General features: G+C 43.8%; 1 protein-coding gene across 1 annotated transcript; it reads right to left on the reverse strand.

The window, feature by feature from the left end:
- Positions 1-5,486: 5,486 nt before the first annotated feature.
- LOC130371716 (uncharacterized) lies at positions 5,487-13,497 on the reverse strand. Its single transcript, XM_056577576.1, has 10 exons — positions 13,310-13,497; positions 12,680-12,988; positions 11,390-11,508; positions 11,209-11,262; positions 10,401-10,483; positions 9,619-9,647; positions 8,714-9,028; positions 7,161-7,279; positions 6,982-7,035; positions 5,487-6,475 (listed from the first exon to the last, which is right to left on the reverse strand). The coding sequence occupies exons 1-10, from the start codon at positions 13,359-13,361 to the stop codon at positions 6,299-6,301; spliced, it is 1,311 nt and encodes a 436-aa protein (XP_056433551.1). The 5' UTR covers positions 13,362-13,497; the 3' UTR covers positions 5,487-6,298.
- Between the last annotated feature and the right edge of the window lie 452 nt (positions 13,498-13,949).

The raw sequence follows: 13,949 nt of genomic DNA on the forward strand, positions 1-13,949 counted from the left end.
CTTCTCTCTCTCTACCTCTCTCTCTCTCTATCTCTCTCTCTCTCTCTCTCTCTCTCTCTCTCTCTCTCTCTCTCTCTCTCTCTCTCTCTCTCTCTCTCGAAAAGTAAGAATTCGCATGCTTATGGCAGTGAGATTCTGACCAGGTGCATATATATGTATGTATATGTAACCCTTGTCCCATGTAGTTAAATAATAAATCTAGAGTGGTTAATACAATAAGACTGGGCCTGGGCTCGTTGTAGGAAACTACAACTTTGATTCATATGTTACTGTTGGATAATTTTAATAAATGACCACCACAACTGTATTTTAAATATAAAAGTATTCAATCACATATTTATTCACAAAATGAAATACTAGTCGAATGTATTTTAGGAAAAGAAACAAATAAACAAATAAAATAAATAAAATCAGATGCACGGGATTCTCCAATTTACAACAATGCAAACTCAATGTACCACACACAACCAAACTAACAACACACTTTAAATGAGGTTAACCCGTTGCAGGCCTGTTAGTTGAAACTTGTGTGCGGTGGGGCCTAAAAACTGTACTGGCCGCTTCACTCAGCTTGAGCTCAAAATGAAAGCCGTGCAATGTGTAAATCAGTACTCACGATCCAGGGGTAATTAGTAGGGGCAGAAAGTGATTGGGGGGATGATATTCTCACGAAGATAATGGCAATGGCGGTGGCAATCCCAAACACACACGTGGCAATGGCGGTGGCGAATGTCACAAGGAAGAAAACAAGAAAACACAGCAGGGCCATCTGCTGGAAAACCCCTCTCTCCAACGTCCAGTCCTTAAGCATATTATCCAATGAGCCACTAATATCAAACACTATTCATATCGAACTAGCATTAGCTTTGCGTTAACTTAAGTCACAATACAAAACTACGATATGCGGGCACATTAACACAGAATGCTACCGCTAACTAGCACGTCGCTAAACCGCGTTACACATCCAGTACTCTTTGTTACTATAACAGTTAGCTATCGCACAATGGAGGCATTACACATCGTATTCACCTTTTTTTGCAGGTCACAAAGAAGTTTAAATCCGGACCACGAGGTAGTCGACCTCACGATTAAAACTTAACTGCTTCCCACATTACGATGCCTCTTCTTAGCTCTCAGTCCGGTCAGGTTTCTTTTTCTTACATGTTGCTCACTACTCCCCACGCTCAACCTGCTGCACTAGTCCCGCCCTTTACACGTTGAGACTTTATTCGGATTGGCTTGTGAAGTTTAATACAACCAAAGACAAAACAAATTAAATGATTTACGTGTGACAGGTAACAGGTTAAGTTAAACATAAACACGGCTTCTTCCTCTTTTATATCCTGAATTCACAAATATTTAGACTTGATAAACTTAAAGACCTTTATATTAATTTATCTTTTAACTGTAAATAGTTTATTAAACGTATGTATTTATGCTTTTAACCCGCACACATTTTAACCCATTTTATTATTATGAACTCTATTTATTTATGAACATTTAACACAGCATTTTATTATACTGTTAATTATTTTTATGCTCTGTAACTTATGGTTTTGTACAGGGCTACATACATCTATTAGATCTGTCAGTTAAACGCGTTATTAACGACGTTAACGCAAACCAATTTTAACGGCGTTAAATTTTTTATCGCACGATTAACGCAATTATTTTATTTTACAAAAAAAAAGATTTTTTTTTTTTTTCCTTTGGCTCAAAACAAAGAGCAGTAGCCTGACTGCTATGTTCCAATGAATTTGTTCAAAGCAGTCGTTTAATTGCACTATAGGCTCTTTTTTTGTATCGCCCTGTTTTGCTCAGTATATGCCAATGTTGTTATCAATAAAAAATAATTTGCACAAGGCAAGCTGATGCACTTCAACATGTTGATAAGAGAATTAAAATGAGAAGAATTATGGGACAAAAAAATCAAGGGATATTTAGCATAGAAAAATATTTTGCGATCAATCGTGAGTTAACTATGACATTAATGCGATTAATCACGATTCAATATTTTAATCGCTTGACAGCTCTAATATCCATTAGTGCTGTCAAGTGATTAAAATATTTAATCGCGATTAATCAAATAATGTCATAGTTAACTCGCGATTAATCACACATTTTTTTCTATTGTAAATACCCCTCGATTTCGTGCTGCTAGCCTTTTAGTGAGATCAGAGAGTGTTGAGAAGGACAGTAAGAAGAGAGATCCGCAGTGAATTCAACCCGGTCCACTTTCCATCGGGTAGGTGCATGACAGTGGTAGGCCTACCGTAAAACTTAACAATAACAACAACAGTTTATGTTGTTTATGTTACAGTGTCCACAACAATACAGAAAAACATTGTAATTGAAACCAAATAAGCCACAAACAACTAAAACACATTTTTATATTATATATATCGACACTATATATTTGCTAATAATGTTTACATAGATATTTATTTTTTATACAACTTTGTTAGTCCTGGGTCTTGTAGTGAAAGGCACTCATTTAACTTCTGCTGTGAAACCAACAGTTTATCTCCTCAGATAATGTAGCAACCCCAATTTGAAGGCAAATCCTTTTTTTGTAATTTAAGAGAGTAGGCCTACCGCGCTGCTTCATACAGGAGTAGGTGACAACTCCATTGCCTGGGATAGTGGTTTTAAATATGTTGCAAAACTTGAGTTTTCCCCACTTCATCACAGATAGAGGGCGGGCATGAAGGACAGACTTTAACTCTAAGAGAATCAGGGCCTAAAACTGGGCCGTTCACACTGGCTGCAACGTGCTGCAACGGGCTGCTGTGAACGCTCTGGCACAGCTGAGAGCCGCAACAGCATTATTTGCGTAGGTTAGGTTAGATTAGTTAGGTTTGCAATTAGTTAGGTTTGCAATTAGTTTTATTTTTGCTTGAGAGTAGGCTAGAGTTACTGTGTTTTGTCATTCTCCGGATATCGGATATTTCAATCGGATATTTTTATGCTGAAGTGGACAGTACGGTACCGGGAGAGTAAGGCCGTGACGTACAAGTTGTTCTGTGCTGTGATTGGCTGAAGAGAAATAGTTAAATTGCCGCGTTCTAAAACTGGACCTTTCGATTTCCACAGCATTAAGAAGACCCGTGTAATATAAGGGATAATTTATAGAACGCCGGTCATTATCGGGAAAGTAAATAAAATAATGACCTGTGGTAGGAGGGGCATTAATGACCGCTAGGGGGGGCACGGCCCCCAAATGCCCCCCTTAGCGCGGTCAGTTGATGAGACACAAGTAATTATTTTCAACTCAATATCTTCCGAAGAGGATCGTGATCATCATAGGAAGGTAGTTGGCGACGGTGACAAGCAGGCTTGTGGAGATGATGTCAAGAGCTCTCTTCTTCAGTGGGTGAGGCTCACCTCGGGACGTCCTGGACCTACTCAGTGTCCACAGGAGGCAGCAGTCACAGTACACGATGACCGCCGCAGAGGAGAGGAAAGGCCACCACATACCAGGCACCTCCATCAGTTCTTCATTCGTGATGAATGCAGGACGCATGGTTTGGAGGAAAAGGAGAATTGGCGACACAGATGGTGTGGTTTTGAACTGAAGTCAGACAGAAGAATTGTAGAGTGAGAAGAACGATTATTTATCATCACCCTTCATAAATTTAATTTCAACCCGTATCATGCGTTAAATCTATGTTATCAGAATGATTTAAGTCAACTGCGTTATTCATCAGTTATAACTCCAGAAACATCTCCGTGGAATAGAAATAAAAAAGAATTCTCTATATTTAATCCCGTCACTCCATACTGTCCACTGACGGCGCGACGACTGCATGGAATAAAGCATCTGTCCAACATGTGTCAATAACATAATATTTTCATGTGACACTGTAAACACATAATCAAATGTCAATTAAATCCCAAGTGTGGAAAACCAAGCCACACTCTCATCACAATCGTTGTCCGTTACTCTTGATGCTTTCATGACAAATCAGGCATTAAAAAGGGGTTATGTTCAAGAACATTTTACGTGGGTGATTACAAACTGATTATCCAAGGTGTTCTCGGTCAGTCTTATTACCTTAACCCTATAAATACAGAGGTGAGCGCCGTGGTAATGCTGCACCATATGGCACTTCTGGCGGACCATGCAAATGGAAGGATTCGGAGGGATAGGGTCTTTACGGACCATAACGATTTATTGGTAGGCTACATAAAAATATGTAACTCTATGTCTTATTTAATTCTGGCACTATGCGCTCCTTTCACTGACAGAGTTCACTGCTGCAGCAACATGTTGCCACTCACTCTGCATTTTGTTGTTGGCGATCCCAATCCCGTGACCGCCGAACAAACCTACCTTTCGGGCCTCCATCTCACCCACAAGTGTCTCCGCTTCAACCTCGTGAAATTTCGCTTTTTTGATTTTCTCAGTACTTCTGCCATTGTTTCCGACAAGACATAATACTTGCATCTGAGTCTCTTTTATATGCAGATCGAATTCATGAGGTAATTTGCATTGACCATTTATGGTTAAAAAGGGGCGTTTACAGGGCGGCACGTGAAGCTGATTCAGCTGCGCACACTTGTAGGCACTCTGTGATTTATAAAGCAAAGATTGCGTACGGTGTGCGTACGCAGGGTTTTATAAATCTGAATATTTTTTGGTGCACGCAAAACTTGGCTTCTGGGCGTACGCACATTTTTAGTAACGATCCCACGCACAATTTTATAAACGAGGCCCCTGGGGCCTCATGTACTAAGACTTGCGTGGATTTCATGCTGAAACTTGGCGTACGCCAAAACCCAGAAACTGTCTTACGCACAAATAAATTCAGATGTATCAAAGTGTGCGAACGCATGGATCCAAGCACGTTTCTTTTGTACATCTCGATCAACGTGGAATTGAGCGCACATGCCGAGGTGCCAAACTCCTCCCTGTCCACGCCCTCATTTAAATATGCAATTTCATTTAAATAGGCCTCTGGACCTGAGATTCACCTCTTAATCCGATCACCTGGCACCATGAACAGAGGCAAAAAACGAAACTTCACGGAGTCTGAGCTCGAGATTTTGCTCCACGAGGTAGAAATGCGCAAGCATATGCTATTGGAACCCTGTCAACAGGGATAAATGCAAAACAAAAGAGAAGTGAGTGGGAGTGTGTTTGCGAGGCCGTCAATGCAGTGGGGTCTCAGCAGCGCACACACTCTGAAATTAAAAAAAAAGTGGTCAGACCTCAAGGTGGAGGTGAAGCGGAGGGTTTCTGCCCACCGCCGAAGCGTGACCGCAACAGGTGGGGGGACGGGAGTCGGGGAACTCTCCCCCTTCGATTTGAGAGTGGCCGCTTTGATCGATGACACAGCTCTCACCGGAGTGGTGGGAGCCCATGAAGGGGACGCCGATCATCCCCAAGGTAAATATGCTGAAGTCATAAATGCTGTAATTATACTGGTCATACAATTGGCTGCTTGCAATACACATAGGCTAAGTCGTGCGTAAAGATGCCAGGATATTAAAGACTTTGACTCGTGTTTATTAACTTACATTTTTTATTTTTGAATAGACAAGCAAGGAGAGGGCACGGATTGCTCCGTCGGCCCCGGCGTCTCCAGCGCCCTTCGGATTTGACCATTTGCGATGTCCTCTAACAACGCTAACGCAGCCATTTTTAAAACTATTTTCTTCATCCATTGCGCATGCTTTTATAGCCACCCATATAATTGCAAGGTGTGTTAATTGTTCATTAGTAGTGTGTCTCTGATGTGCAAATCACTCTGAGTCATTGTTTTCACCTTTTTTCCCAGTTTCCCAGCGTCACCTCTAAGTGTCGCCAAAGGAACAATAGCTGTAGAAACGTGCGTACGACAGCTCTGGAGCTGGCGTGGGGACCGCACATTTTTACGGTCATTTCACGTTTTGTACATCTGAACGTGAGCGTGGAAAAGGACGTACGCCACGTTTTTGTGCGTACACAACCTTAGTACATGAGGCCCCTGGACTATGGGGAAGACGACTGCAGGTAGCACTAAAACCTGCCCGGTCTCCAGGGTCAAACAGACGGCTCTGTCGAAGCACGGGACGCTCAACTCTAGGAAACTAGGAATTCAACTCTCTACTCATTCATGTGTTCAAAGGTTTATTTGTTATTTTGCATCCAAATATACTCAACCAACCGGCAAGAAGATATCGCCGTTACAGGACTGGATGTTATCTGAGAAGCTATGCGTCGCCGTGGAGATGACGGTCATGATGATTGCGTATTGTTGTCACGGCGACGGGGGAAGGGTTGCAACGGCCACGGTTGAAGGCTAGTCCCGGCGCCCTAGGACGGTCGCCCTGACGACGCCTGCGGGTGGTTGTAATGACAGCAATCGAGGGGGGGGGGGGGGCTAGTTGTCAGGGCAACATCAGTCTTCCCAGGGGCCTCGGGCCCCCCTGTCTGGGCGTAGGCCGAGATGTCCTCGTAGAGCGCCCCCTCACACGTCTCCACCACCAGGCCCTGGGAGAGGGAGCGCCACACCGTTACACACACACACACACACACACACACACACACACACACACACACACACACACACACACACACACACACACACACACACACACACACACACACACACACACACACACAGAAACATGCAAAGAGATATATTTGAATACGATGCAGTTTCCATTGAGGCATCTCTAAATGGTTTTGACAAGCTGTGTCTGTGTGTGTGTGTGTGTGTGTGTGTGTGTGTGTGTGTGTGTGTGTGTGTGTGTGTGTGTGTGTGTGTGTGTGTGTGTGTGTGTGTGTGTGTGTGTGTGTGTGTGTGTGTGTGCGCGCGCTACGGGTGTCAGAGCAGGCGGTTTCCTGTTCATCTAGATAATGATCACATGGTCATAAACCATGTGACTGTTTCTAATTATGAGCAATATTAATACAAATAATAACTAATAAAGTAATAAATTATTTCGTCCCTTCAGTGAAAACCAAAGTGCTATCAGAACAAAAATAACAGAAACCTCATAAGTATGGTCTTGTTGTGGATCCTCATAAATGACATCTTCTTTTTTAACCTGAGAGAATAGCAGGAAAACAGCATTTCAATTATACATGTAACCACTATCTTCATATCAGTAATGATAATCAGCTATCTATATATCGCATGATATGTAACAAAACAAGTGTTTTCGCGGCTCACTAGAATGTATCTCTGCACCAGCGGCGCAGCGGCGCAGATCGCCAACATCAAGGTCTGCAGGATGATGAACGCATCTTTCATCTTGCTCCTCTTCTCCGCCTTGGAGACGTTGAGAGCAGCTGCATGGGATGAACCAAGTTACATCGCAGTACTTCCAAGACAACTAGTTTGGCGTTTGCCTTACAGTGTTCCTGCTAAAGGCCTCGTCGGTTTGTTCATAGATCAGTGATGCGAGGGTGACTTTGATATTTGATTTCTCTATTCTTTTTTTTTTTTCCCGTTGAATTTGAAAAACACTTTTCAGAACTATCCTCGTCCAGCAAGGAGTGAAAATGTTGGAATAAGTATGCAAGGCCAGTAGGTGGTGGTGTTACTCTTCTGCTATAATATGCGAAAAAAACAGAAGAGAACCACAAGTCTGCGTACAACGCCTTCTTCTCCACCACGTCGTCATAATTTTCAAACACACCGTTTTTTGGCCAACTAAACCTCTGTTGTCATGTGGACGCAACTACTAACTAAGGTGGCAATGGAGCGCAAAAACTGCAGCAAAACCAATTTTCTGGAAAAACTAAGAGGAAATATTGCAAAACTATTTCAAAATCGGTATCTACCACATCCAACCCAGTAACACCACCTGGGTGGAGTTAAGCGGCCACCTGGGTGGAGTTAAGGCTCCTCCCAGCCAGGGCCAGGTGGGGCTGCTTAAACCAGCCATTCATCAAGCACATTAATTAAACGTTGTCAAACCAACAACCACATTTTCGGGATAGCCTTCTTTATCTAAACTTGCATACCTCCTATAAGTTGGCCCAACTTGGTACCTCCGTTGAGCAATAAGCCCTCATCCTTACCTGCTCCTAAATGAACTGTCTCTGTGCTGTGTAACCTTCTAGACACTTCTAAATTCACTGTTATGCCGCGTTTCCACTGCAGGGTGCGGTACGGTTCGGTTCGCCTCAGTCCGGTAGGGAGGGGGCGGTATAGCCCAGCTCAGTTCCGAGCTCGCGTTTCCACCGCCGACAGTACCCTTTATGGTAGGCCGGATGTCGATCGCCGCGGCAGCTACGTCAACATCATGACATCATAGCAGCGCGACACAGTGTAGCCTGCGCAATAAAAACAACGGAAAGGTTTTACGTTATTGTCGCGTTTTACATGTCGCGTTTTACGCGATATGTTCATTGTAAATAATAATACCTCGAGGCTACTGTTTGTTTGTTTTTATCCCCACGTCGCTCGGAAGTGACGATTCTGTCGACCAATCAACGGAGGGGGTGTGTAGCTCGAATTTTTCGGCACCCTTTCAGTCGTCTCAGTACCCCAACGGAGGAGTACTGAAGACGAGGGCAAAACGAGTACGGCTCAGTCCGGGTCACGCCCACTTTTGGCGGTGGAAACGCAATCCGTACCGCACCTTTGCGAACCGTACCGCACCCTGCAGTGGAAACGCGGCATTAGTCTCTCTGGATAAAAGCGTCTGATAAATGACTAATTAGAAAACGGGTCGGCCAGGCTGGGTCCTCCTGGTAACAGAACCCAGAGAGACTCACGCATGACCTGCAGGCCGGTCCCGGCTCCCCAGGTGCCGTTGACCTGGCAGTAGTAGACGCCGCTGTTCGAGGGGCTCACGTCCTTGAGGAAAAGAAAGGCGTGTTTCCGCTCCGTCTTCCCCTTTATGGCCACTTTGCCGGTTGGCCTCATCGGCGCCCGGGCCACCGAGTCTGAATCCTTGGCCCAGAACCAGTCCACCAGCAGGGGCGGATCCAGCGGATCCAGCGGATACTCGCAGTAGATGATCGCTCTGCGTCTCTCCATCACGCCGTAGAACCGAGGCTTCTGGGTAATAGCGGCCTGGGGGAGGGGGGCTGGGGGAGGATAAGAGAAAACGTCATTCACCGCAGAAGGGAAACCGCTTGGTAGTTTGTTGAAGCGTGGAGAGAGGCGGTTCCCCTTCATAGTTATTGGAGCGTTTCAGTTTTTAAGACAACATGTAAAACAAAATGAACTCAAAATATTATCTTCACCTCAGTAATCGCCGTACTACATGAAGAGGTCAAAAACAAAAAGGATTCTCCTAATATACAGTTTCTCTAAAATAACATTAGAGAATTACCAGTTTGACCAGATTGAGTAGCTTTGGAAGAAATGGCTTGAAATAAACTACCATAATGTGCGTATGAGTAGGCCTATTTATATTATATATTTATAATATAGTTTTACTGAGGAATATTTACCTGATAGGTTGACCAAAGCCAGTCCGCAAAGTCCAACCAGGAGCCAGAGCATGTCGGATGTCCGGAGGATTCTGTAGAGATCTTCTTTCGTTCAGGAGTTGTCTGTGAGGCTGGTGAGTGGGAGGGGGGGGGGGTGTATCTAGAGAGTAGGCCTATCAACACAGACCGGCGCACACAGCTGGGTATGTGCGGAACATTTCCACCGCTAGGGGGAGCCACACCCACGCAGGAGGGCGGTAGCTTGAGACACCTGCAGAGTTGTGATAGCATAATGCTAAGATGCTTATGTTGTTTAATTGTCCTATTTTGTCTCACTGCCGTCAATAACAGCCGTTTGTAGTTCATCTATCGAATATGACCGTTAAACAAAACAGTTGTAAGTGAACCATTGCAGATTGCAACCAGAACAGTGAAGAAGTTCAAACAACAGAAAAGTATCTGGTTTGTCTCAAAAATCAAAATCTGTTAAAGAGAAGCGGCTTTTGCATCGAACTAGACAATGTTTCAATCTTTATAAGTTTTAATTTTACAAAATAAATTAGCTTGTGTGCTGCTTAAGTTTTATCCCTTCCCTTGACAACGATTGTGAACAGAAGTGAAATGCTTTGGCCGTATTACTGATGGAAGGATTTTGAAGTGGGTTTGGCTAAGTTTAACATGTTTAAATTGGCTAAACGGCTCTGTTGAAGCAAAGGGATGAGGAACTCTGTTTTGAAAGTCGATTCAGAGAGGTAAACACGTCAACACATCCAGGAAATCCCCTCTCTGCTCATTCACCAGTTCAAAGTGTGTTTATTATTTTACTCAAAAACATGAACAAAGCGGCCATGCCATGGAGACAATAGTCATGATGAATGTGTATTGTCATGGCGATGGGTCGAAGGTCGTCATGGTGATGTTGATGGTGGATGGTCGTCATGGCAGGTCAGGTCGAAGGGTTTGTCATGACAACCAAGGGGATGGTTGTCATGACGGCAGGTTGCCAGAGCAAAGTCAGCTCGACCAGAGGGCCTGGGCCTCACTGGGTTTAGCGTAGGCTGAGAGGTCCTCATAGAGTGCTCCCTCACACATCTCCACCATCAGGCCCTGGGAGAGAGAGCACCACACCATTACACACACACACACACACACACACACACACACACACACACACACACACACACACACACACACACACACACACACACACACACACAGACACACACACACACACACACACACACACACACACACACACACAAAGACAGACAGACAGACAGACAGACAGACAGACAGACAGACAGACAGACAGACAGACAGACAGACAGACAGACAGAGAAAACTATCACAGAGAGAGAGAAAGTGTGTGAGAGAGAGATATTTAACCATTACATACATTGAGAGACTGAGAGACCAAACCATTACAAAGAGAGAGAGCCTTCCATTACACAGAGCGAGAGAGAGGAATTTGCATATACTGCAGTCTTCAACGAAGGCTTCTCCAAACTGTTGAAGCATGGAAAGTGTCGGCCAGCTAATAGTGTGTGTGTGTGTGTGTGTGTGTGTGTGTGTGTGTGTGTGTGTGTGTGTGTGTGTGTGTGTGTGTGTGTGTGTGTGTGTGTGTGTGTGTGTGTGTGTGTGTGCGCGTGTGCGTGCGTGTGTGACAGGTGCACGGGGCAAGCTGTTTCCTGTTTATCCAGATTATGGTGATCAGATGGCCATAAACCATGTGCCTTTCTATTACTATGAAATGTATAAATTAAAATAATACCAATACCAATAAACAATGTCACCACAAACAACATTACTAGCAACACAAAAATATCACAAACCTCGTAGATGTGTTCTTTTGGTGGTTCCTCATAAATGGCTTCTTCTTTTTTACCCTTAAATAGTAGCAAGAAAACAGCCTTGAAACTACATATATCTATCCACAAACTAAATGTAAGCAATCATATTAAACTTACTATAAATAGCATAACATGTTACAAAACCAGTGTTGTCGCGGCTCACCAGAGTGTATCTCCGAAGCAGTGGCGCAACCACGCAGATCGCCAACATCAGAGTCTGCGTGATGATGAGCGCATCTTTTACTTTGCTCCTCTGCTGCACCTTGTGGACGTTGATATGTCCTGCAGGGGACAAACGGCATATAGCTTTACTCACAGGATAATTAGTAAGTTAGACTTAAACTAAAAGTTCTGTATTCATCTTAAAGGCTTTGTCCTACCAGGGAATCAGTCAGTTTGTTCAGCGATTAATGATGTGATTGTGACATTGATATTTTATTTAGCCAACATTAAGACTTTCTTTTCCTGTTGGCATTCTAAAATAACATACATGTGGTTAGACCAACAGAAATAATAGGTTAATCAAGTTTTACAGCTGAACTTTCGTACTTCCAATAAGTAGGCTTTATTCATAGGTAGTCCTTATCTCTTATGAGTTTACCCCCATATAGGTTTTGTTTATTTTTCTCCCGGTAGGCAAGATGTCCAAATACCTAGCAGCTCCTTTATCACCTGTCTTTGTAGTACCGTCTAACTGCTCCTTGATGTCTCTAAACAGTTTGAACCCTATCTGCTCCTTAAATGTGAAGTGAGTAGGATTCAGTGGCATCTAGTGGCTGGGTTGCAGATGCAACCTGCTGAACACCGGGATAATGTTATCGTCTATCGAATTGCAGGTGTTAAGGGATGAGGTTCCCTGATAGATTTATAAATTGTATTTAGTTATTTAAGTAAGATAACGACTGTTATAAAAAATGTAGACGCGTCCTCTCCAGAGCCTAGGCCATTCAGTAGGCCATTCTGGGCTACTCTAGAAACATGGCAGTGCATCACGGCGGGGTCCATGGAAGAGGACACACCCCCTATGTAGATATAAAAGGCTAAATCTGAGGTAACAAAAACCACAACTCTTATTTTCATTGGATGACACACTAATCAAAACATAGTGCTAATTCAATTCAATTTCACACAAATCACTTCCGTCAGATGCTACAAAATTCTACCCATGGCACCTTTAAGGACCTGTCTCATTCACTATCCAACCACCACCATCTCCTCAATTCTCTGTCTCCGTATTTACTTGCAACTTAATAACCTGTCCCTGCACTCAGTGTCTAGCCTCTACCTGTGTCTTGATGACCTGTATTTTTACTGTCCGACCCCCCCACTCTTTGTTGACATTTCTCTGTATTCCCTGTAAGCCCCCCATGATAAAGGTGTCTGATAAATGAGTTATTATCAAACGGGTCGGCCAGGCTGGGTCCTCCTGGCACCAGAACCCAGAGAGACTCACTCATGACCTGCAGGCCGGTCCCGGCTCCCCAGGTGCCGTTGACCTGGCAGTAGTAGACGCCGCTGTCCGAGGGGATCACGTCCTTGAGGAAAAGAAAGGCGTGTTTCTGCTCCGTCTTCCCCTGTATGACCAGATTGTCTTTTGGCTTCAACGGGCCCTCGGCCTTCTGGTTCCATTCCGTGGCCCGGAACCAGTCCACCTGCAGAGGTGGCTCCAGCTGACACACACAGTAGATGACCAAGCTGCGGCTGGCCTTCACGCCGTAGAACCGAGGCTTCTGGGAAATACGAGGGGCCTGGGGGAGGGGGGCTGGGGGGGATAAAGTTGGAACAACTTCATTCAAACCAGAAGGGAAATCTCAATTGAGTTTGTTGAGGCGTGGGGAGAGGCAGTTCCTCTTAACAGTTTCAAGACATCCAAAGCAAAACTTAATTACCTTCACCTCAGTAATAAACTTTCTACAAGAGGTCAAAAACAAACATGATTCTTCTAATCTACAGTTTCTCTAAAATATTAATAGAGAATTAAAGTTGTACCACATTGAATAGACTTGAAAGAAACTACCATAATATCCTTCATTTTTATATAACATATTTATAATATGTTTAATATAGTTAGGTTTATATTTACCTGATAGATTGACCAAAGCCAGTCCACAAAGTCCAACCAAAAGCCAGAGCATGTCTGATATTGATATTAGGAGTGATATTAGGAGGATTCTGCAGAGATCTTCAGTTAAGGAGATGTCTATGAGGCTAGGTTAGGGTGGTGGGGGAGGATTGAATCATCGCTAGGCAAATGCAGAAGAGTAGGCCTATCACCACGGACCGCTACACACAGCTGGGTATGCGCGGAACATTTCCACCGCTAGGGGGAGACACACCCAGGCAAGAGGGCGGTAGCTTGAGACACCTGCAGAGTTGTGATAGCAGAATGCTAAGATGCTAATGTTTAATTTTCTCATTTTGTCTAACTACCGTCCATAACAGCAGTTTGTAGTACATCTATCGAATATGACCTTTAATCATTACAATTTTAAGTGAGCCATTGGATCAAGGACAGGCAAGAAGTTCAAACAGACAAATCAAGGGGTTCAAGAGAGGTGGCTTTTGCTTCTACATAGGCCTATGCAACGTTTCAATCTTCAAACCTTAAAATTGTACAAAATGTGTTCGAAAATTAATAAATCCTCCACCATGACAAAGTTAAAAGAGATAGAACCTTTAAAAGTTTCTAAACAACGTCAACACAGCAATGCCGTTCAGACGGT

This window comes from Gadus chalcogrammus, chromosome 18 (genome assembly GCF_026213295.1).
Source record: "Gadus chalcogrammus isolate NIFS_2021 chromosome 18, NIFS_Gcha_1.0, whole genome shotgun sequence".
NCBI classification, from domain to species: domain Eukaryota; kingdom Metazoa; phylum Chordata; class Actinopteri; order Gadiformes; family Gadidae; genus Gadus; species Gadus chalcogrammus.